General features: G+C 39.2%; 1 protein-coding gene across 3 annotated transcripts in view; it reads left to right on the plus strand.

Moving 5' to 3' along the window:
* LOC124610289 (peripheral plasma membrane protein CASK) overlaps positions 1–25,330 on the plus strand; it is a 667,578-nt gene that overhangs the window by 555,800 nt on the left and 86,448 nt on the right. For all 3 annotated transcript variants that reach the window (XM_047140147.1, XM_047140146.1, XM_047140148.1), the window contains one exon: positions 6,681–6,819. In XM_047140147.1, the coding sequence (XP_046996103.1) occupies positions 6,681–6,819 (139 nt within the window). The remainder of the gene's footprint in view (positions 1–6,680; positions 6,820–25,330) is intronic.

Genomic DNA, 25,330 nt, shown 5'->3' on the forward strand with positions numbered 1-25,330 from the left:
TTCCATGACCAGTGAAGAGAATCTCAGTACCTGCCATAAATTCCAACCTGAACTGAATAAAAACATTTGCCGACAGTAAGTCCTCTTAGCAATAGAACAATTAGGACCACGGCACACTATGTGAGGAAATGATGCAGTCCTACATACAAAATGTTTTGACGATTGTGAATCCGAATATGACAGAAGATGATGAAATTTCACTCTGACAAAATCTCACACTTGATGAAATGGATTTTAGAAGACAGGTACCAAGCTCTTCTGGTAAAGGATGGTAGAACAACAGAGGAATCATCAAGCGGAGCCAGCACATCGTAAACTGCAAAAAATGAGTTCGATGAAAGACGTATGACCAAGTCCTGAATGTCATCCCTGTAGCATTGTAGATGACCATCACAGTCTCTCGCTCTCATATGCCAGGTAGTGATATATGAGATACAGCAATTCATGCTCCCAGAACTGTCAGACCAAGTAAGAGATGGCTAGCTCTATACCTCAGGAGGTAATAGAGAATGTTAAAGAAGAGGTGTATGGGTCTTTAGCTCCAATCTCTGCCACCAGTCATATTTGCCAGTAAGAGTGGACTCTACCAACTCAGACTTATGTCACAGTTGTCAGAGACATCCCAGCACTTAACCAATGCAGGTAAAACCCAACTCCTCTGCTAAGTATAATATCCTACAAAAGCACGGGTATTTAGAGCACGGAGGACAACATGCCTGTATGTTTCCACAATGGACACTCGTGGCACTTTGCAGAGAAAGATGATAATTTTTGATGACCATCATGCTACCATATTCAACTCTCACATCATTTCTGTTCAATCCAGTCAACTTCTGATTATTATAGTCAACCTGTAGGATGAAGCCCATCATCACCATTGGTGACCATCCTGTCTGGGAGCTAGTTGACTTGGGGGTATAGTGTCAAATGCTTATCATTGTCATTTAAATAAGACTATATTCTGTGATATGAAAGTGATTGTGCTGAAGTTCACAAATGGGAAATAGGTCCAGCCTACAGGAACGTGTACAGCAAGCATAACTGTCAGTGACATAATGCAGCCCTTTGAATCTGGTGTTTTAGCAGAATATAGTCAAATATTGTTCTCAGATGAGACTTCTTGCAGACGTCACAATCTGTCATAGACTGTGGAAAATCAGAGATTCAGATTGATGAAGCTATTTCAACACACACACATAATGAACATTGCTCTGGGCATCACAACAAGATGAGTTCTATTTGTCAGTCAAGACACTTGGTTAAAATGTGAAGCTTTCCTTGATTTCAAAAAAGCTATTCAGGCACACAAAAGAAATCTACATACCGGCAATGACCATAGGCTTTGTAGGTGGTCAAGGAGAAGAACTTCGGATCACTAATTGTCATGAGCAGCCACAACTCATTCATAAACTTATGTGCCTAGGGGCAGTCAACCAGTCTAGAAAGGGCAACTTAGTACTCTGCTACCACTACATGCAACACAGGGGAAGAAGGTACTGTCAAACTACCAAAAAGACCTGGCCTGAATGAGGAACAACATCAGTGAGTATTAGCTATTCTGCAACAATTTTCGGATGCTTCCAAATCTAGAGTTGAGAAAAGACAAGCCAAATGTCCCATGGTAGAACACTGTATCAACATTGGTTCAACAGATGGATGCTGGATAATCAGGGAGGGAGTGGAGAAGAGGCTGCAAGATGACTTCATTGAAGCTTCAGAGTTCTTGGTCTACCACTGTGATCCCTGTGGAGGAGGACGATGGCACATGGCATGTGTGCATTGATTACCAGCAGCTAAATAAAATCACAAAAAAGACGTCTACCCATTGCTGTGTATTGATGACACCCTACTCTGCTTGAAAGGCACAAGGTATTTCTTAGCTATGGGCATGAAGGCAGGCTACTGGCAATTTGAGGTTGAAAAGACTGACAGGGAAAAGATTGCCTTCATAACACATGATTGCCTCAGCGAGTGCAAAGTTATATTACTTGGTGTGTGTAACACTCCACCCACCTTAGAATGTGAGACAGAAAACCTTCTTCAATACCTTAAATGGACGACTTGTCTTTGCTGTCTGGATGACATTATTTCTTGAAGACATTGGAAGATTTCTTGAAGATGTTGGAGGAACATCTAAGTCTCTTGACAACCATCCCGAAGTGTGTTCAGGCTACAGGCCGCTGTCTAAATCTGATAGAGGGCTGTCAAAAAAATAAAAACCTCGAGACATCTACGGAATGGCAGTGGAGTCTGTCCCAATCCAGAGAAAATAAGAGCAACCACAGATTTTCCAACTCCTCAGCACACACATAATGTGATAAATTTTCTTGGAATGTACTTGTACTGTTCGTGTTTTATAAGGGACTTCTTTACCAAGACAAGAACTACTGCAAGGAGATGATAAATTGAAATGAGGTGCAAAAAAAGATCTTTCCTTTTAAAGAGGCAATAACATGTTGTCCAACAAGAGAAAAATACCAAGACGGAACTTGACACTAATGTTGTATAGATGAAGTTATAGTATAAACTCAGGACAGAGCTGGAAAGGTGATAGATTATGCTTCCAGAGTACTCTCAAAGTCCAAGAGGAACTATTCCACAACAGAGAAAGAGTTCCTTGCAGTTGTTTGGGCCATCAACAAGTTCTGGCTTTATCTGTTTGACAAACTATTCACCGTTGTGATGGATCGCAATACTCTGTGCTGTCTAACTAGAATGAAGGATACATCAGGTTGACTGGGGAGAAGGGTGCTGATGCTTCAGGGGTACAGCATTAAAGCTCTATGCAAAAGTGGATGCAAACACAAGGGTCCCACTGCATTTTGAGAAAGCACAGTTTTCGTTGCACTAAATAACATTGCTGCTGAACACAAGGGTGATCCAGCACTGCCTGAAAACCGTAGAAGCCTAGAAGGAGAAGGAACCAACTGAAGGGGAATTCCAATTAATAAGCAAAACAGTGTATAAGAGTAACTATGACCAGATGGGAAGGAAATAGTTGGTTGTCATACCAGCTTATGTGTGTCCAGTTAGCCTGAAGTATTATCAGGATGCTCTTACATCTTGTCACGTAGGATTTGTGAAGATATCACTGGCAGGTCTCTAATGATAGATTAGACACGATGTGATCCATCGTAAGGGATACCAGTCACAGAAGCAGTTACCTCCAGGGTATCTGGTGTCATTTCCACCTGCAGCAGTGCCATTACACTTAATTGGAATTGACCACTTGTGGAAGTTCTCAGACTCAACAGGTGGGTTATGACGGAACAGGTGGGACATGACGGATAGTCTGCTTTAACTGCCTCACTGACTATACTGTCACCAAAGCTGTGTTGACTGCTGAAAATGTGGAAGTTGTAAGATTCCTTGTAGAACACATAATTCTGAAGCACAGAGCACTGTGATCTCCGGCCGTGAAAAAGTTTCCCTGTCAACAATAGTATTTAGGTAATTTTGCATTGAGACATCACCCACAGGATGATAACTGCCACTCACACATTGCTGTCTTCACAGAACACTTAAATAAGATGTTGGAAGATGTGCTCTCGATGTACATTGATGTTGAACAGAGTTTGGGTTACAATACAGCCCATCAATATAGTTGCATACAACACAATGAGGCCCATAGGCTTCACATCATTCTGTATGCTCCACAGTCACAAGAATTCCAATTAATAAACAGAACAGTTTATAAGATGAGTTATGATCCGATAGAGTGGAAATAGCTGCTTGTCATCCCAGCTCACCTATGGCCAGGTATCCTGAATTATTTCCTAAATGCTCTTGCATCTGGTCATCTGTTATTTGTGAAGATTTGTGAATGGGTATACTAGCCGTGTTTCAACTGGACCATTCTCAGGATGACTATTTGAAACATCTCATCGCCAGGACCAAAGAAGGAAGACAGCTGGTTTGCATACAGACTATGACCCCCAGCAGAAAGATAGAGTGCTGTCATGCCAAACAGTGGCCATTGAGATGTAGCTCAGCAGAATTGGTGCATTTTTGTGGAAAGTGGGACTATTGGAAAAGTTACTAAAGTGCTGCTTTGGGCTGTATCCTATCCTTCACCATATGCTGGACATCACATATGAAGTAACGTATCATTTGGCACTTGTTAGACATCACATATGAAGTCAAGGATTATGACCCTTCATCGAAAAGACAAAATCACAAAGCTGTAACCTCTATGAAGCCCTGCTATGCTCTCAGGTGCAGATTATAGAGTAGGGCTTTTCATTCAAGAAACTGAAGACTCACTGAACAATTGTGAAGGTTCGAAGGGAGGGGCTACCTTCAATAGTCGGTACAGCGAAGAGGGTGTGACAACATGACCAGAGTGTTAGGATCTGCCATTGCTGTCATATGCAGGACCATTGACAAAATCTAGATCCAGGGTACTGTAGTCAGTTTCTGAAGCAGCAGGTCTCTGTTCCTCCAGGAGAGGGGGCAGTGCAGTGAACTGTGCTGCAAGCAGTGTGTATTACAGTTAGCTCCACTGGCGGGCATGCTGCTGATTGCCATTTTAAACCCAATCATTTGCAATCAATTGTCATCAGTTCTGGATGGTTCCTGAAATTTTTTAGGTTTCTAATGTTAGTATATTCTGGAATATTCAATATTTGTATAAATAGCTGCACTCTCCTTGCAGGAGCTCTGTTATGGGTGTACATTGGTGTAATAAACATGCTTCTGTACTTCATTGACGACCTTGCTTTTGGATTTAAACCCAATCATTTGCAATCAATTGTCATCAGTTCTGGATGGTTCCTGAAATTTTTTAGGTTTCTAATGTTAGTATATTCTGGAATATTCAATATTTGTATAAATAGCTGCACTCTCCTTGCAGGAGCTCTGTTATGGGTGTACATTGGTGTAATAAACATGCTTCTGTACTTCATTGATGACCTTGCTTTTGGATTTAGAGTCGAGTATGGTTACAACGTGAATTAAATGTAACAGTGGAAACTCCAGGTTGGAATATCAAAATGAAAAGATGACACGATGCATTGAGTTGCTGACAAGTACATTGAATAGTGTGTTACACATTAAAGCTTTATGCCAAAGCCTTCTACAGGGAAGAAAACACACTCACATTCACACAAGCAAGCATACCTGATGCACTCATGACCATCTCCTCTAGCATGTTCATTTATTAAGAGTCATGTACCTCTATTTATTGACCTCCCATTTTGAAAAACGAATGTGAAGACTCTATAAACAGTTGCTTGCCAGGAAATTTATAGCATTGTCATGTATTGCTTTCTCAAGAACTTTGGATAAGCTTGATAGGGTAAAGATGGACCTGTAGTTGTTAACGTCACTCCTTTCACCTTTTTTGAAGAGAGGAACAACTTCCACTGTCTTAAAAGTTTTGAGGAACTGGCCTTAAAAGCAATGAGCTGTTTATTATATCTGGCACGGAATAAGACACATGATGGCAAATGTGTTGAGAAGGTAATTTGATATGCCATCAGTACCACATGAGTGTGAGTTTGGTTTCTGTTTTATAATATTTAGTTTCTGTTTGATGACATGGTACATTTCACATGGTGTGACTGGATCAAGGAGCAATGTTTCAGGTAATAATTCTTAAATCTGAACAGATAGAGAGCACTGGAGCAGAAATTTGAGAAGACAGTTTGTTGCCAATGTATATGAAATGGTTATTGAACACTTCACTTATTTATTTAGAGTCAGAAATGACGCTGTCTATATCCTCAATGGATCTTATTGAAAAACCCCTGCATTTGTCCCCAGCTGTCTTATTGAAAACATCCACATGGCTTTATATTTATTCCATGTGTTGACTAAACTGCTGGTTATACAGCATGTTGGCTTCATGAATAACCTTGTTGAGAATTAATGAAATTGGGAGGCACATATAAGGTGACAGAAAGACATAATGCTGGATATAAATCAAAAAGCGACAGACAAAAACTTCAGGGAAAAAAAACAGGAAGACTAGTGTGTTGATGGCAAGTAGATAGTAAGGAGCCTAATATGGCTGAAAAGCTAGTACCCATTTATGAATTTTGTAAATGCTGTGGTTGGGAGAGGAAATCCAAATTATATGTGGTGAAAAAGGTGCAAAAGTACATGTTGTTATATTCCTAGCAGACTCAGCAACAGCACATAGTATTATCTCTATGTAGATAATTTATCTGTGGTCATTGAGTCTTATTGGTAACTTAGTGAATCTCATGTTTGTGCAAAATAATGGTCACAGATAATCTGCCAATCTCTTCCTCCCTTGGTAATACCTGTTTTGCCAGTGGTAGGTAATGTGGGTATATTTTCCTCATTTTGAAAGGGGTGTTAGTCTAATTAAGGTTAAGCCAAAACAACTTAAAAGAGACTTGCTTGTTTGCTAAGTCATCAATGTAGTTTTAACATTCAAAAGCATTTGCAAGACAGCTGGTGTATTTATTGAAGGTACATAATGAAACAACTCTATGTGTAAGAATGGTACCTGGCTGTTAGAACACTTTGTGAAAGACAGTGACTAATAAAATAAAGTGCTGGCCTTTGTAATTATATCAAATTAGCGAGTGGGCTTTTACTAGTTTTAGAAAATCATTATTGTGGTACATGACGGCATTGGACTATATTTTGTTCACATTAATTTTTTATTAGTGCCAACAATGTCATAATATTTGATGTCTGTGTTATTACAGATAATAAGCAAAGATGATCACAATTGGTGGCAAGCAAGGAAAGACAATGCTGCTGGCTCAGCTGGTCTTATTCCTTCACCAGAACTCCAGGAATGGAGAACGGCCTGCATGGCGATGGAAAAGAGTAAACAGGAACAAGGTAAGCTATGCTTATGTTGCCCTTTTTTCAAATATTTGAATGTCTGGAATGTTTTGTGCAGATTAGTGTAGAAGTTGTTCAGCCACCATTTACAAGTTCAATTTTTCAAGAAGTTGATTGTTATTCACCACATCTTTCATATAAATTTAATCTGAATCTTTACACCAATCAGGGGCAGCCTACTTTCATCTAAATGTTCTAAAAGGTGTTTCCTGAACTGAAATGCAGCAAAGCATTAAACCAAGTTGGAGTAAATCTGTGTTGTAGATCTGAGTGACTTGAGTAGAGTATCACAGAGTAAGCCACACAACTGGTAAAATTGACAGCAAATATTTGACGACTGGAAAATGTAGGTGGAAAGTCAACTTAAGAAATTTTTGATTAGGTAGCCAGTTTTTTCCTTAAATTAGATGATTTTGTGTTTTTAATACCAGTGTCATACTGAAAAGTTTCACTGTAAATGTACAAGTTGTGTCTCCAAAATCTGGACAAATTTGAATTTCCCACAACATCCTTCTCCCATCATACGTGATCACCACCAATTTGCACTGCCAGTGGTTTCTTGTCAATATTCATGATGTCAAAATTGCCAAGATGTTGAAAAAGAAGTGCAGTATATGATAAAAGAGCTGTGAATATCGAAGGCCTTCTTGCTGGGCAGTCGGCAGGAAATATAATTAACTTATTTCAACACCTGAAATCCACAATTAATGATTTGTTGCAATATTCAGCTTCAAAACAGTCAAATGAAGATTCCAGTGTAATGGTAAGCAAGCTTCACATGGAAGGCTGCATCATAAGGATCTTTTAAGTCATCAAAATACTGCAAGTGCTGATTTGTAGTATCCAAGGCAATCATCGGCAATGATTATTGGTGTGAGGACACCAACAGTCTACATATACGTACTCTGCAAGCCACTGTGAAGGCCATGGAAGAGGGTACTTCTCATTACAGCTTCTACCAGTTCTATCTACTTAAGTGCGAAGGGAAGTGTGATAGGACTGCTGTTATTCTTTACATACTTAAATGATCTGACGGACATGGTGAGCAGCAATTTGCAGCTGTTAGACAATGATGCTGTCGTGTATGGGAGGGTGTCATCATTGAACGACTGTAGGAGGATACAGGATGACTTAGACAAGGTTTCTAGTTGCTGTGATGCTCTAAATGTAGAAATATATGAGTTAATGCAAATGAGTTGGGAAACTGTGTAATGTTCAAATACAGCATTAGTAGTGTGCTGCTAGACACTGTTAGGTCAATTTAGTATCTAGGAATAACAGTGTGAATGATATGAAATGAAGTGAGCATTTAAGGATTGTAGTAAGGAAGGTGAAAGGTTGAATCAGTATATTGGGAGAATTTTCAGAAAGTGTGGGTTATCTATAAAGCATACTATGTATAGAACACTAGTGCAACCCATTCTGGAGTACTACTCAAGTGTTTGGGATGCCTACCAGGTCAGATTAAAGGAAGGTATGGAACCTGTTCATAGACGGGCAGCTAGATTTGTTACTGGCAAGATTTGATCAGTGCGAAAGTATTGCGAAGATGCTTTGGGAACTCAAATGGGAATCCCCAGAAGGAAGGCAATGTTCTTTTTGAGGAACACTAGTGAAAAAATTTAGGGAGCAGCATTTTGAAGCTGATTGCAAAATAATTCTACTGCCACCAGTATAGATTTTGCAAAGCAGAGGCACGTAGACAGTTACTTTTCCCTCACTCTGTTCACGTTTGGAACAGGAAAGAAAATGACCACTAATTGTATAAAGTACCCTTCACCATGCACCATACAGTGGGGTGTGGAGGATGTGGATGTAGCTGAATGATTGCTTAAATGTCTCATTGTGTTCTCTAATTATTGTGATCTTTTCTTGTTGTTCTGTATAGTAGCAAAACAATTGTAGATCTCAAACTGTCTTTTGAGGCACAATTTGCATCTATCATCATGCATCTACCATTGCAGATTTTTTCAGCATCATGGTAACAATCTACCATGACTAAAACAAATCTGTGACCATTTGTGTTGCTCCTTTTGTGTGTGTTCAGTATCCCACAATAGTCTTACATGGTATGTGTCCCACACACTTGAACAATTTTCAGTGCATAGAACTCCAGGTAGGATGTTCGGTACAAAGTATTCACATTCAAGGTAAGACAAATGCTCTGATCCAAGGTAAGACAAATGCTCTGACCCTTCGAGATCAAAGTGGGCCAGTGACTGCAAATTGTTCATTTAAAAATGATGCTGCAGGGAGAATGATGAGAAGATTGTAACGATAAATGCAAAAACTTTCATTCACACATTGTATTCCATAAATCCAATAATAAAGGAGAGCTTTCAGGTTTGTCTAAGTTCAGTATTATCAGACAGTAGCAACCATTGCTGGCTGTTTTTGTGAAGTATAACAGCAACAAATTATGACTGGCACTAATTTACTCAGACAGATAATTATGGTAATCACTTCTAGATTGTGTGCTTGTAGGGGAAAAACAGCTACTTTTAAAAAGCCTTTCTCCTACACTACACAACAGTTGTTTTCATATAATACCTCAAACAAAGTAATAATGAAGTTTTATACTGATCAGATGTTTATGTAATAGTTAAATAAAGACCTGTTTAATACAAATGTTGGAGGTATGCAAAATTTAAGTGTCTGAGTCTACATATCCTGATAAATTGGGTGTTCTCTGTTTTGAACTCTTGGGACTTCCAGTTCTTTCTTGATGTGTACTAGTAACCTGCTACAGACTTTTGATCTACAGTATAAGACACCATTATGAACATTAGATAGGTACACTTAACCTATAATGAAATCATTTTTACTTTTAATATTGTGATAGGAAGTGTAAATTTTATCCCAAGTTTACTCATGCTGTTAATCTCAAATATGATTAGTATATCTAAAAACAAAGAAGATGTGACTTACCAAACGAACACAAACAAACACAAACATACACACAAACTCTTTGCCTTTACAAATGTCTGCTTGTGTCTGTGTATGTGCGGATGGATATGTGTGTGTATGCGAGTGTATACCTGTCCTTTTTTCCCCCTAAGGTAAGTCTTTCCGCTCCCGGGATTGGAATGACTCCTTACCCTCTCCCTTAAAACCCTCATCCTTTCGTCTTTCCCTCTCCTTCCCTCTTTCCTGATGAAGCAACCGTTGGTTGCGAAAGCAGAATTTTGTGTGTATGTTTGTGTTTGGTTGTGTGTCTATCAACCTGCCAGCGCTTTCGTTTGGTAAGTCACATCTTCTTTGTTTTTAGATATATTTTTCCCACGTGGAATGTTTCCTTCTATTATATTCAAATATGATTAGGGAATATATGTATTGGTGTGTAAGGAAAAGAATCCTCAGATTCCTCAAAAGGGTTCTGCAATATGTTCGATTATTCTTTTCACATTATTGTTATTGCTTGCCCCCGTAGAATAAGTAGTTTCTTCACCTTAGATCCAAAGTGCAATAAAATTATGTCATAGGGCAGAACTGAGTGAAAGTGTGCAAGATAAAACCAAACAAAGAAAAAACTGTCGGCTTGTACACAATTCAGAGACATAACTGCTGTCAGCAGAACAAAATTTGCCCCCAGTCTTCTGCTAACTGTTGGTGGTCAATGAGGGTTATGTCATATCCTCACATTTCTTTTTTTAAAAAAGAAGGTGTCACACAATAAATTTACTTGAATGTTATTTTAGGTGTTGTGAGGCATGGATGAAAACAGCGGTTCCCAAGGTGTCATTAAAAATATTGCTTTTTGTAATATATAATACATTGCTAGTAAAAATTTATTTAAGGGAACTGTTACATTTATTGGGTGTTGGTAGCACACCCTGCATATGAATGGAGCACATGGAACAAATGGTTCTTTTGTTTGGAGTTGGTCCTCAGAAATGGCAGTAACATGTACAGATATTAAGACGTTGGTACAAACACAAGGGAGATATACAAACTCTGATTTTTGTTCTGTTGATTTCTTGCATGTGATGTTAAAAGTGGCTTCCCTGACAGACATGGGGCAACATGTTATGCTTAATACCAGCCAATATCTTCACAGGCCTCAGAGTGATTTACTTCTTGGTCTTCCATTACAGTTACTTGGCTATTGGTTTACATGTGATACACCCATTATTTCAATGTGACTCACAAACAAAATTGTATATCTGACAGATCTTTGAGGGAGGGGGTGATGGAGGGGTGGGGGCAAGAAAACAACAGTTCAGTTTTTGAGCTGAATGAGGTTAACACACCAGTCTTGTGTTCCGAAGGAGTAGGGTTCAAATCCCATACAACTAACTAGATTTAATTTCGCCATGATTTCCCTAAATCACTTCAGGCAAATGCTGGTATGGTTCTGTTATCAAGACTAAGGCCCATTTGCTTCTCCGTTCTGTATAATTTGAGTTTTCACTCAATGTTTCAACATCAGTGGGATACTATAGACCATCCTTCCATTTTCCGCTATATATGAAAAATATGATGTTAACTGTACATGCTGCATGCAGATCTATACTGTTTTACCCTTTATAGTTGGAAATAACTTTGTACAACTCCACGACGGTTCAATTGATTAAGGAAAGTCTGAAAACAAAAATGTGCAGATACACTTCTGTTGTGTCTGTCAGTGAAAGGCATGATGTTGCTTACCAGTCCTCAGTCCTCGTGAAGAATTAACTTCTCAGGTTCCCTTACATGTCTGATTTTGAGAGTTTCATTTTATTGAAATGAGAACCTCATTAATTTACAGGCGATATAGGAACCAGCAATACTTATTTATGGGCAAAAACATAACATCTGAGACATCATAACAGTGCTCTTTATATTATACATATCCAGGACTTCATTACATCCAATTCACTTAGGATGGCTTGGAAGAGATCATCATATATGGAACATGTTGGGCACAGAGGACAAAAAAGCATATCAATTTTTGTTTTCCGTTGTCCACAACTACAGTTTACATCACCTGTATTGGAGTGTCGTTGTTTCTTGTTTGAGTTGGATCATCCCACTCCCGATCACATATTATCCAGTGCCTTCTACACCAGCCAGCTTTTAATGCATCCAATGGCAGATGTTCAGCTGCCTTGATTTATTCATAGAAGGCAGATGTTCTCTTTTCCATAATTCTGTCCCAGCCTTTTCGGGTGGGATGAGAAGTTCTTTAGATAGTTGATGAAAGCTTCTGTGGTACCGCACCAATTGCTGAAAAGGGTTATGTCCATGCATCAGATCACTGCTTGTTCAATTCCATCAGAAACCTCTCATTATTGGCAAACACTCCTCTGCATACAGAGATGATGCTATCTGTGCTAGGTTGCAAAATTCAAACCTTTAATCAATCACAGGATTTTTTTTCAGCACTGCCCATACGTATCTAACTTGACATTAATTGTACTAGATTGAGAAATGTATCCAGTGCAGACCATCACAATTCTATTACTGGTACCAGATAAATGAAAACATGATTCATTCATTAGGCATTTTATTCCAGTATTGCCTGACTAATAATTAACTGCTGAAACTCACTTTTTGCTACATTTTGTAAATTTTATATTTTTATTTATTTATTTTTTGTATCATTCTGATTTTGATCCTGCAACACAGCATTACAATGGGCATGTACTCTCTCTCTCTCTCTCTCTCTCTCTCTCTGTGTGTGTGTGTGTGTGTGTGTGTGTGTGTGTGTGTGTGTGTGTGTGTGTGTGTGTGTCCCTTAATTTCCTGAAAACATGCCTGTTTGAGTGAGAGATACTGCCTCCCTTTCTTCCATGCAAGGTATCACAACAGCTGGATGAGCTCTGGACAACAGTTTCATACAATGTCACACATCCCTGACAATTTTGTTCATATTCTTTCAAGCAGAAGTGTCATTGTTATTGTTGTTTTAAGTGTACACACAATGTTTCGGTTGGGACTCTTAAAGGCACTATATCAATCAACACATTTCCTTTCACACACTCTCAAGGAATGCTTCATTGAATGTTTTTGACTATACATACGTATACATTACAGTCTCTCATGGCTTGTTGCTGGATAATTACACACTGCTCATTCACTATCTTACAATAGACAACTGATTTCAGTCATTCACACAATAATAGCACAAAGAGATGGTACTTGACTTCAGTTATCACTCTTCTAAGTTCCACGATACGTGTGAAATTATAACTGACATGCCAGTCAAACTGTCTAGAAATGGATCTAAAACTGTTTCACGAGTTTCTATTGCTTGGGTAGCAGCTTTTATTTCAGCCATTAAATTATAGGATGTTGCAAGGTTCAAAAGAGCCTCTCTGTTTCTACTATTTGTGAGGAAATCAATATTGAAATTGCCACGGGTTACCAACTCTCAATGCATTTTATTTACTTTATTTAGCAATGGCTCCATTTTGCTTAAGAGAAGTTCAAAATTTCCAGATGGCGACTGGTAAAGAGTAACGATATAATTTTTATAGGTGCAATTTCGTAATCCTTTTCGACATTTGTTCTGGTTAAGTCAAGTAGTGTGGTCTGAAAAGGGGGCAACAGTCTGGATCAGGCGCGGCTCGTAATTAAAGGCTCTGAGGCGGAGCCGCCCCAAAATATATGTTAAAGTAAATTTCGCAAGAACGTATTACATAATTTAAATTATCAGGACGAATTTCGCATATTTCCCGTTCCGATTAAAATAACGACGGTCAACATTTTTGGAACTGTTTGTATCGATAGATGTTTTCCGAATGGTTAGTAGTGTTTAGGCTGCGCCTTGAAACGTCCGTAAGCTGCATGTAGTAGCGGTTTGGGGGCGTGGCTTCTACAAAGTACTGCTCTTTATGGGCGACCCGAAGGCTCAGAGCTTGCAGCCTAAGGGTGTCGTACCAACCACCACATATTTTTCAGGTTCCACTATCTATGTAATAAAGGAATGTAGAGTGGCCGAAACTTCGCTATCCAATCTCTGTCTCTGCATATCTCTACTACGCTTCGATGCGTCATTAATCGACATTTAGTATTATTGTTTTGATAATGTTTTACATAGTTGTTTTGTTTCTGCTATTGGCTATTTTATCCACATTTAGAATAAGTTTGCAAATATCCCGCCAGAGTGCACTACACTACAGTAACGTATCAGTACTGCCATCTAGCGAGAGTTTCAGAAGTGGTTAGAGGACAAAACGCGCGAAATTTGTCCCGTTACTTTACCTTCCTTGCTTGCTGATGCTGACTGCTTTTGTTGATACCGTGTGATATTAGCAAGTTTCTTTTTCGGAGTATATTTTGCAGGATTTTAGTGAGTTTTACTTGCTGGTGAATACCTGCAACATACCGCGAGTGTGAAACAAGCGCAATATGAATTCAGTGTGCAAATTAATAGGTAAAAACTTGGAACACGGCCATAGGATGAAAGTCAAAGAACTTGGTGCTTCCAGACCCGCATTAAAGATCTCTCCGAAACGCGTCTTTTCATATGATTTGCTGCAAAGTGTCAGAAAATGCAATAATGACGTATAAAAACACTAACCAAAGATTTTAACACGAAGTTAGCTTCTAATGATATTTAATACCTGATTATAGAAGATACAGTACGTAAAATTATGGGTAGAGCGTGATCTACCCACCCCCTCCCCCTGAATTCTTAGTTGTTTACGTCAGACTAATCTGTAACGTAACCCGAGGTCTATGTTGGCTCTGATCAATAAATGCCACAGCCTTCCCCCGTATAGAAACCACGAGCCGCGCCTGGTCTGGATGATTGTCTGATCTGGCCTTATATCGTCAAAAAAAACGGCCTTCCTTTGCTGGTAATGTGAAATGCAGAAAGCTATAATTTTTCCCGAGAACATGCAGCTCTACTATATGGTTAAAAGATGATGGCTTCCTGTTTGGTAAAATATTCCGAAGGTAAAATAGTCCACCATTTGGATCTCCAGATGGGGACTGCTCAGAAGTATGTCATCATCAGGAGAAACAAAACTGGCATTCTATGGAATGGAGTATGGAATATTAGATCCCTTAATTGGGCAGGTAGGTTAGAAAAATTAAAAAAGGGAAATGGATAGGTTGAATTGATACACAGTGGGAATTAGTGAAGTTTGTTGGCAGGAGAAACAGGACTTCTGATCAGGTGACTACAGGGTTATAAATACGAAATCAAATAGGGGTAATGCAGGAGTAGGTTTAATAATGAATAAGAAAATAGGAATCCAGGTAAGTTACTATGAACAGCATAGTGAGTGCATTATTATAGCCAAGACAGACCCGAGGCCCACACCTACGATGGTAGTTTACATACAACTAGCTCTGCAGATGGTGAGGAGGTGGAAGAAATGTATGATGAGATAAAAGAAATTATTCAGACAGTTAAAGCAGGTGAAAATTTAATCACAATGGAGGACTGGAATTTGATAGTAGGGAAAGGAAGAGAAGGAAAAATAGTAGGTGAATATGGCCTGGGAGAAAAAGAAAGTTGTGTATGTGGGAGAGACCAGGAGATGTCAGAAGGTTTCAGATTGATTATATAAAGGTTAATCAGAGATTTAGCAATCGGATTTTAAGTTGTAAGACTTTCCCAGAGGCAGATGTCGACTCAGACCACAATTTAGTGGTTATGAACTGTAGATTAAAATTGAAAAAAATTCAAAAAAGGTAGGGAATTAAGGAGATTGAACCTGGATAAGTTGAAAGAACCAGAGGTTGTGGAGTACTTCAGAGGAAGCATTATACGATTGTTGACTATAAAATGTGAAGGGAATACAGTAGAAGATGAACGGGTAGCTTTAAGGGATGAAATAGTGAAGGCAGCAGAGGATCAAATAGGTAAAGAGACAAGGCCTAGTAGGAATCCTTGGATAACGCAAGGAACATTGAATTTAATTGATGAAAAGAAAAAAATTTAAAAATGCAGCAGATGAAGCAGGCGAAAAGGAATATAAACATTTAAAAAATGAGATTTACAGGAATTGCAAAATTGCTAAGCAGGAATGGCTAGAGAAAAAATGTAAGGATGTAGAAGCACATTTCTTTAGGGGAAAGACAGATACTGCCTACAAGAAAATTAAAGAGGCCATTGGGAAAAAGAGAAGCAGCTCTATGAATATCAAGAGCTCAGATGGTAAAAAACAACGAAGGGAAAGCTGAAATATGGAAGAAGTATATAGAGGGTCTATACAAGCAAGATGAACTTGAAAGCAGTGTTATAGAAATGAAGTGGGTGTAGATGAAGATGAGATGGGAGATAAGGTATTGTGAGAAAAATTTGACAAAGCTCTGAAAGATCTAAGTTGAAATAAGGCCCCAGGAGTAGATGATAATCTGTCAGAACTATTGATAGCCGTGGAGGCACCAGCGGTGACAGAACTCTTCCATTTCGTGCGCAAGATTTGTGAGACAGGCAAAAGACCATCAAACTTCAAGAAGAATTTAATAAATCCAATTCCAAAGAAAGCAGTTGAAGATGTGAAAATTGCTGAACAACCAGTGTAAGAAGTCATGTATGCAAAATACTAACATGAATTCTCTACAGAAGAATGGAAAAGCTGGTAGAAGCAGACAGTGGGGTACATCAGTTTGGATTCCGGAGAAATTTAGGAACACACAAGGCAATACCGACTGTATGATTTGTGTTAGAAGATGTGGTTGACAAGGGAGTGAGCCTATTCCTGATGTTATTCAATCCGTATATTAAACAAGCTGTGAAGGAAACCAAATAAATATTTGGAGCAGGAATTAAAGTTCAGGGTGAAAAAAATAAAAACTTTGAGGCTTGCCAGTGATATGGTAATCCTGTCAGAGACAGCAAAGGACTTGGAAGAGCAGTTTGATGGAATGGACAGTGGCTTGAGGGGAAGATGCAAGATAAACATCAATAAAAGCAAAACAAGGACAATGGAATCTAGTCACATGAAATAAGATAATGCTAAAGGAATTAGGTTAGGAAACAAGACACTTAAAGTAGTACATGAGTTTTGCTATGTGGGCTGCAAAATAACTTATGATGGCTGAAGTAGAGAAGATATAAAATGTAGACTGGCAATGGCAAGGACAGCATTTCTGAAGAAGAGAAATTTGTTAACATTGAATACAGATTTATGTGTTAGGAAGTCTTTTCTGGAGGTATTTATCTGTAGTATAGCCATGTATGAAAGTGAAATGTGGGCAGTAAATAGTTCAGAAAGCGAATAGGTGCTTTCGAAATGTGGTGCTACAGAAGAATGCTGAAGATGAGATGGATAGATCATGAAACTAATGCGGAGGTACTGAATAAAATTGGGGAGACAAGAAACTTATGGCACAACCTGACCAAAAGAAGGGATTGGTTGATAGGAGACATTCTGCTGCACCTAGGGATCACCAGTATGGTATTGGAGGAAAGCGTGGGTGGTAAAAATTGTAGAGAGAGACCAAGAGATGAATACAGTAAACAGATATACAAAGATGTAGGTTGCAGTAGTTATTTGTAGATGATGAAGCTCACACAAGACAGAGTAGCGTGTAAAGCTGGATCAAACCAGTCTATGGACTGAGGACCACAACAACAACCAATCAAATAGTATAGTGAAGACTAAAAATTGGAAATTAGCTATTTTGTTTGTATTGTAGCCTCAGTCATGTAATGATTATGAAATCAAGTCTCCGTCACATGAGTTATTGTGCCTGTGCACTAACAAAAACATACAGATGTGAGGAGGGAGGGGGTGGAAGTAAACTAGTATTTTTGTTTTGGAAAATCCACAATGGAACAATGAAAAGAGAGCATGTGGTGCTGTTTGGAAGGTGATAGGTAAAACAGAATAGAAGGATAATATTATGAAAAGGGAGTGTGTGGCATGACTTGGAAGGCAACAGGTAAAACACAGAAAATATTGCAATAGACAGTTGGTTTTGATCATGCACACATCATTGATCTGTCCTCCAAGACATAAGCATCATTATTGATGATCACACTGTGTCGTATGCTACATAGTTCTTTAAACTTAGTTTCAATTACTCCTCACAACAGGGAGGAAAATAATTTCTGTCATGAACACTTTGGGTGTATTGAATACAGTGGAATAAAATATCTCCTTTTTATGACAATGTCATTGACATGTTGCATTCTGAAAACTTTGTTAGAATTGTCAAAAATGGGATTACAGCAAGCTATTTCAAGAAGATTTTTGCAAAATTTGTGGTGAATTTTACATCAGTGTATTTTGGTATTCCCATCAGAATACTACACTTGACAAGAATGTCCTGAACTGTGATCAAATCTAGATAAATTTGTAATTCAGACAGACAAAAAGATAAAGAGAAAAGGGGGGGGGGGGCAGAGGAGATGCAACAAGATACAGTGATGGTACTCAGATATATTTCTGTACATTACATCTATGCAGTTTGTAAGGGCATAAAGATGCTTTGAGTGTGATATATTTCAGCAGTACGATAAATAGTTGACAGTGTGTGACATATGCTGTGCTATTTTTGCTTCTTCTTCAAGAGTCCTTAAGTGTATGACTTCAGCTGAAGACATACAAAATCCCAATAAGGTCTATTGTTCTCTTACGAGAAGTAATGGGCAATGAAGTCTGCCCTTCACGTGCCAGCATCAGTTTGTTGAAAGTCCAGCTTTACCTGTGGGTATATCAGCTACACCTGATCAGACCATTTGAATATGCCTTCAATATTTGTATTTATTTTTTAATTCTTGAACTCATTCACAAAAATTTAATCTCTCTCATATGACTCCACAACCTGTGTTAGTAATAGTAACCTGAATATGCCTTCAATATTTGTGTATATTCTTTTAATTCTGAACTCATTCACAAAAATTTAATGTCACTCCTATGACTCCATGGCCCGTATTAGTACTTGTAACCATATCTTCAAGATGTCTAATTCTGAACTTTGTGGTTATCTAAATGAAATGATTTTTTTTTTGTCTCTCTAATGTTGTTGTTACATGACAGTAGAAGGAATGCTACCATTAAAAATGTACACAAAATATGTACATCTACATCTATACTCTGCAAACCACGATGAGCATGGCAGAGGGTACGCCCCATTTTACCAGTTAGTAGGGTTTCTTCCTGTTCAGTTCATGTATGGAGCGTGAGGAGAATGACTGTTTGAAAGCCTCTGTGTATGCAGTAATTATTATAATCTTATCCTCACGATCTGTGTGTGAGTGATATGCAGTGAGTCGTAGAATATTCCTAGAGTAATCATTTAAATCCGGTTCTTGAAGCTTTGGTAATAGATTTTCTCAGGATTGTTTACATCTGTCTTCAAGAGTCTTCCAGTCCATTTCATTCAGTGTCACCCTGACACTCTCCCATGAATTAAATGAACCTGTCTCCATTTGAGATGCCCATGTCTGAATACATTCAATTCACTTGTTAGTCTTATTTGTTACAGGTCTCACACACTTGAGCAATATTCTAGAACTGGTTGCATGAGTCATTTGTAAGCGATCTCCTTTGTAGACTGATTGCACTTCCCCAGTATACTACCAATAAACCGAAGTCTTCCATCTGCTTTACCCAAGACTGAACCTATGTGATCAATTTATTTCATATCCCTACAAAATGTTACACCCAAGTATTTGTATGAATTGATCGATTCCAGCAGTGACTCATTGATGTTATAATCGTAGGATACGACATTTTTTCATTTTGTGAAGTGCATACTTTTACATTTCTGAACATTTAGAGCAAGTTGCCTATCTCTGCACCATGTTGAAATCTTATCAAGGTCTGACTGAATATTTATGCAGCTTCTCTCAGATAGTACTTCATTAGAGATAACTGCACCCTGTGCGAAAAGCCTGATTTTACTATTAATATCGTCTGCAAGGTTATTAACATACAACATGAACAGCAAGGATCCAAACACACTTCCCTGAGACACACCCGAAGTTACTTCTATATCTGACAATGACTCCCCATCCAAGATAACATGCTGTGTCCTCCTTACCAAAAAGTCCTCAATCCAGTCTCAATTTTCACTTGACATCTCATATGATCATACTTCTGGCAGTAAGCGTAGGTGCAGTACTGAGTGGAATGCTTTTTGGAAATCAAGAAACACTGCATCTACCTGTTTGCCTTGATCCAAAACTTTCAGTATATCATGTGATAAAAGTGAGAGTTGGATTTCACATGATGGGCATTGAGAAGGTCATTCTGTTCAAGATACCTCATTATTTTTGAGCTCAGAATATGTTCAAAGATTCTATAACAAATCAATGTCAAGGACATTGGGTGATAGCTTTGTGGATCACTTCTGCTACCCTTCTTGAAGATGGGTGTGACCTGTGCCTTTTCCAAGAACTGGGCGAGGTTTGTTGTTCAAGGGATCTATAATAGATTATAGTTAGAAGAGGGGCTAACACAGCTGCAAATTTGGTATAGGGATTCCATTGGGGCCTGGAGCTTTGTTCACTTTTCATGATTTCAGCTGTTTCTCACTACCCTGACACTAATACTTACTTCATTCCTCTTTTCTGTGGTACAAGGATTAAATTGGGGAAATTCTCTTGGGTTTCTGATTTTTAAAGAACATTTAAAAACAGTGTTAAGCATTTCAGCTTAGTAGTGAAGCTTTCATAATGTTACCCAGATTCTGTAAGCTCACTGTAACAGATCTCTATGCAAGAAACAGTTAGAACTATTACATATGAAACTGGAGAGTAATACTAATTCTGTCCATATTCAGGACGGATTTTGTTTATCAATTACATAGTTTGTTTCAAACAGAGGGTCCCACATTTTTATAGGAGAGAGGGCTGGTTGGTCATGATTGGATATGAGATCATGGCTGAACTGTAGACTTAGCCACACACTGTGCTAAAACACTAATTTAACAATTTACATAATCAGAAATTTCTACACATGAGGGTCTTCATTACATGGAATACATATACAAATGTTCATCGATACAAAGTCCTTACAGTAGTGTAGAAGAAAAAGGAGTCGCATCATTTTAACAATTTACTGCAACTTTGGATCCAGTCTCACTTAATATCATAGACTCACTTCCCAGTCAGGCACAGGGATACTTTACAAGACTGAAACTGTGCCATCAAACAACCAGCAAAGAAAAAATAACAGCTCCAAACAGTGTTAAATCATTTAAACAGTCATATATATATATATAATTATGAGCTAAATGAGTATGTCCATCTGCTTAATAGTGTGTTGGTCCACCACTGAAATACAATACAGCAGTATTTGCATCGTATGGATTCAGCAACTCCTTAGAGGGTTTCTGGAGGTATGTGACACCAGATGTCAATGCACAGGTCATGCAGTTCCCATAATTTATGGGTCAGTGGTTTTTGGTTGTGTATCTTGTGCCCAGTAGCATTGCAGATTTGATCCATCAGGTACAGGTCAAGCGGATTTGGTGGCAAGTACATCAGTGTGACTTCACTATCATGCTCGTCAAACCAGACAAGCGCAATTCTAGCTTTGTGACGGAGATAGTTATCATGGCGGAAGATAGCATAACTACAAAGAAAGACATCAAGCATGAAGGGATTGGGTGATCCACAACAATGTTGATGTAGTCCACAGCTATGATGATGATTACTACCATAGATTCTACAGAAGCCCTTCTTCTACATCCATGAAGTGGTGCATGTTTAGAGCAGTTATTTACCTGGATGGCCACGCGTCTGGACACAACTGTTGACCTGTTGTAACAAGAAATGTAATACATCTGTCCAGGTGACATGTTTCCATTGATCCAGAGTCCCATGTTGACCATTCTGCACCTTCTGTAATTGACGTCATTGTATCGCCATGGGAACACACAGCGGCCATCTGCTGCAGAGACCCATGTTTAACAGTGTGCACAGAATGGTGTGCTCTGAAACACTTGTTTCCTGCTTTACAGGGTGGCAAAACTCGAACTTAAGCATTCTGTAAAAATCTTATCATCTGTTTGTGGTTTAACCACACTTCAACTGCTTAACATAGCTGCTTATGACAGTAGGATATGAACAGCCGACCTATTTCATCATTTTGAGATACTTCTTCTCAGCTGCTGGACTGTACCAATTTACCCTGTGTCCGAGTTGCTTATGTCAGTAGATTTCCCCATTTTCAGTCCATATTGTCACTAGAATGATTATCCATTCATCTTTCTTCCACTTACATATTTTTCTTACTGTGTAACATTTCTGCATGCCACCAGGTGACATGCATTGTCACAGTGGGTAGTAATTACAATGTTTTGGCTTGTCACTGTATGTTTTGAAACAAATACTTGTTGAGATATCTCAAAGTGGTTACCACTTATTCTCAACTTCCTTCAGCCCACTTGTTAATAGAATCACAAACCCATGTGAATTCACCTGGGTATCCTCGGATTTGGTCACATGTCAGTGAGTGTGAATGGATCAATGGCTTCAAATGTTCAATAACCAGAAGTCTAGGGGATTAAGGTTAGATGAACCAGTCCATTGTTTGTGAAAATATTGTTGTATGAAGTGTAAAAAAATTGGATGGTGCTCTCTTCAGAGAAAACCATATCCATTGTCTTTGTGCAAGAGTTATGTTTTTTAATAGCATGGGTAATTTATCACTCATAAATTGGTATAACCAGCACCAGATCATTTGTCTGATAGCCTATGGCTCTGCAAGCCTTTCAAGTCTTTTGCTCTCACTTCCTTCCCACCCACTGATAGCAAAGTGAGCCTGATGCCTTACCTTACTTCCACAATTGCTCAAGCATCTGCATCAGCTCACTTGTTGTAATTACAGCAGTGATTTATTATCCCAACTCTTTCATAAACAAAATGGAAATAGTGAACAGTGTATCTTTGGTGTCCTGTCTAAGAATCAATTGCAGAACTGTAATTTAGCATGGTGATATCGTGACCTGCGAGCTCGCTTATGGTATAAGTGATAGTGATAAAGTAACTGATGACACAGAAATGACCATGCCAGAGTGTGGTTTGTGCTGTCGCATAATCATGGGAGTGAAAAAACACACATGCGCACAAAAGCACAACTCTCACACATACATAGCCACTTTCATTTCTGGTGCTAAGGTCCGACTGCTACAGCATCTGATCTGAGTAGCAGCCTAGCTAGGACAGATTGTGGGGTTATGGAAGAACGTGTGGTGAGGAGGAGGAGGGATTGCAAGGTAGCAATGGGGGAGGATACTAATGCTGTCTATGGGAATGTGCAGGGATATGATAAGGACAGAATAGGGCTGTTTGGTGCAGCATTGGGAGTCTGTGGAATGGGGGAGGGAGAGGGGAGAGGTGGCAGAGGGAAAACCAGAGAAGCAGAGAGGGGAAGGAAATATTTACATGCATTGGTGGGATAGAAGGAGAGCTAGAGTGAAATCAGAGAAGGGGATAGATGGGTAGAGGACAGGGACTAGCAAAGGCTAAATCGAGGAAGATTACAATGAATAAAGGATATGTTGCATGAGAGTTGCCACCTGTGTAGTTCAGAAAAGCTGGTGTTGGTGTGAAGATTGCAGATAGCGTGGACTGTGAATAAATTGTTAAAGTGAAGCAAACTGTGTTGGGCAGCATGGACAGCAACTGGGTGGTCTATATGTGTCTTGGCCACATTTTGGCAGTGGCCACTGATGTCAACAGACAGCTTGTTGGTACAACCCATGTAGAATGCAGCACAGTGGTTGCAGCTACATTTGTAGATTTTATGACTGCTGTAACAGATTGCCCTGCCTTTGACAAGAGATGCCAGTGACAGGACAGGAGTAGATGGTAGTGAGAGGATGTATGGCACAGGTCTTGCATTAAGGCCTGTTTCAGTGATATGAGCCCTGGGTTAAGGGTATGGGAGTAGGAATGGAGTAGGGACGGACAAGGCTATTATGTAGGTTTGGTGGGCAGCAGAATACAACTGTGGGAGGGGTGGGTAAGATAGTGGGTACAGTAGTGGAGTGATACTTCTTATTTCAGGGCTCGATGAGAAATAGTTGAAACCCTGTCAGAGAATGTGATTCAGTTACTCCAGTCCTGTCCGCCCTGATAGCTGAGTGGTCAGCGTGACAGATTGCCGTCCTGCGGGCCCAGGTTCAATTCCTGACTGGGTCAGGGATTTTCTCTGCTCAGGGACTGGGCGTTGTGCTGTCTTCATCATCATTTCATCCCCATCCAGCTCGCAGGTCGCCCAGTGTGGTGTCGAATGTAATAAGACCTGCACCAAGGCAGCCGGACCTGCCCCGCAAGGTGCCTCCCAGCCAATGACGCCAAATATACGTTTTCAGGTACTAGATTGTAAGACATACCCAGGAGCAGATGTAGACTCAGATCACAATGTGGTGGTGATGAAGAGTGGGCTGAAGTTCAAGAGGTTAGTGAGGAAGAATCAATACACACAGAAGTGGAATACGGAGGTACTAAGGAATGAAGAGATATGCTTGAATGTCTCTAAGGCTGTAGATACAGCAATGGGGAATAACTCAATAGGCTGTACAGTTGAAGAGAATGGACATCACTAAAAAGGGCGATCACAGAAGGTGAAAGGAAAATGTATATACAAAGGAAGTCACTGTGCAGAATCCACGGGTAACAGAAGAAATACTTCAGTTGATCAATGCAAGAAGAAGCTACAAAAATGTTCAGGGAAATTCAGTAAAACCAAAATACAAGTCACTGACGAATGAAATAAATAGGAAGTGCAGGGAAGCTAAGATGAAATGGCTGTATGAAAAATGTGAAGAAATCAAAAAAGAAATGATTGTCGGAAGGACTGTCTCAGTGTATAGGAAAGTCAAAACAATCTTCGGTGACATTAGAAGCAAGGGTGGTAACATGAAGAGAGCAGTGGGAATATCACTGTTACATGCAGAGGAGAGGGTGGATAGGTAGAAAGAGTACATTGAAGATCTGTATGAGGGGAAAGATTTGTCTGGTGTGATAGAAGAAGGAACAGGAGTAGATATAGAAGAGGTAGGGGATCCAGTATTAGAATCAGAATTTAAAAGTGCTTTGGAAGACTCAACATCAAATAAGACAAAAGGGGTGGATAACATTCCATCAGAATTTTTGAAATCATTGGGGGATGTGGCAACAACACGACTCTTCTCATTGGTGTGTAGAATGTATTGTTCTGGTGACACACTGTCTGACTTTCAGAAAAATATCATCCACTCAATTCCGAAGACTGCAAGAGCTAACAAATGTGAAAATTATCACACAGTCAGCTTAACAGCTCATGCATACAAGTTGCTGACAAGAATGATATACAAAGGAATGGAAAAGAAAATTGAGGATGTATTAGATAACAATCAGTTTGGCTTTATGAAAGCTAGAGGCACCAGATAGGCTGTTCTGACATTGTAGTTGATAGTGGAAGCAAAATTAAAGAAAAATCAAGACATGTTCATAGGATTTCTCGACCTGGAACAAATGTTCCACAATGTTATGTGGTGCAAGATGTTCAAAATGCCGAGAAAAATACGGGTAAGCTATAGGGAGAAACGGGTAAAATACAACATGTGCAAGAGCCAAGAATGATGTGCTTGGATTTAAATGGGTGTAAACAGGAATTTAGTCATT

Source organism: Schistocerca americana, chromosome 1 (assembly GCF_021461395.2).
Source record: "Schistocerca americana isolate TAMUIC-IGC-003095 chromosome 1, iqSchAmer2.1, whole genome shotgun sequence".
NCBI lineage: Eukaryota > Metazoa > Arthropoda > Insecta > Orthoptera > Acrididae > Schistocerca > Schistocerca americana.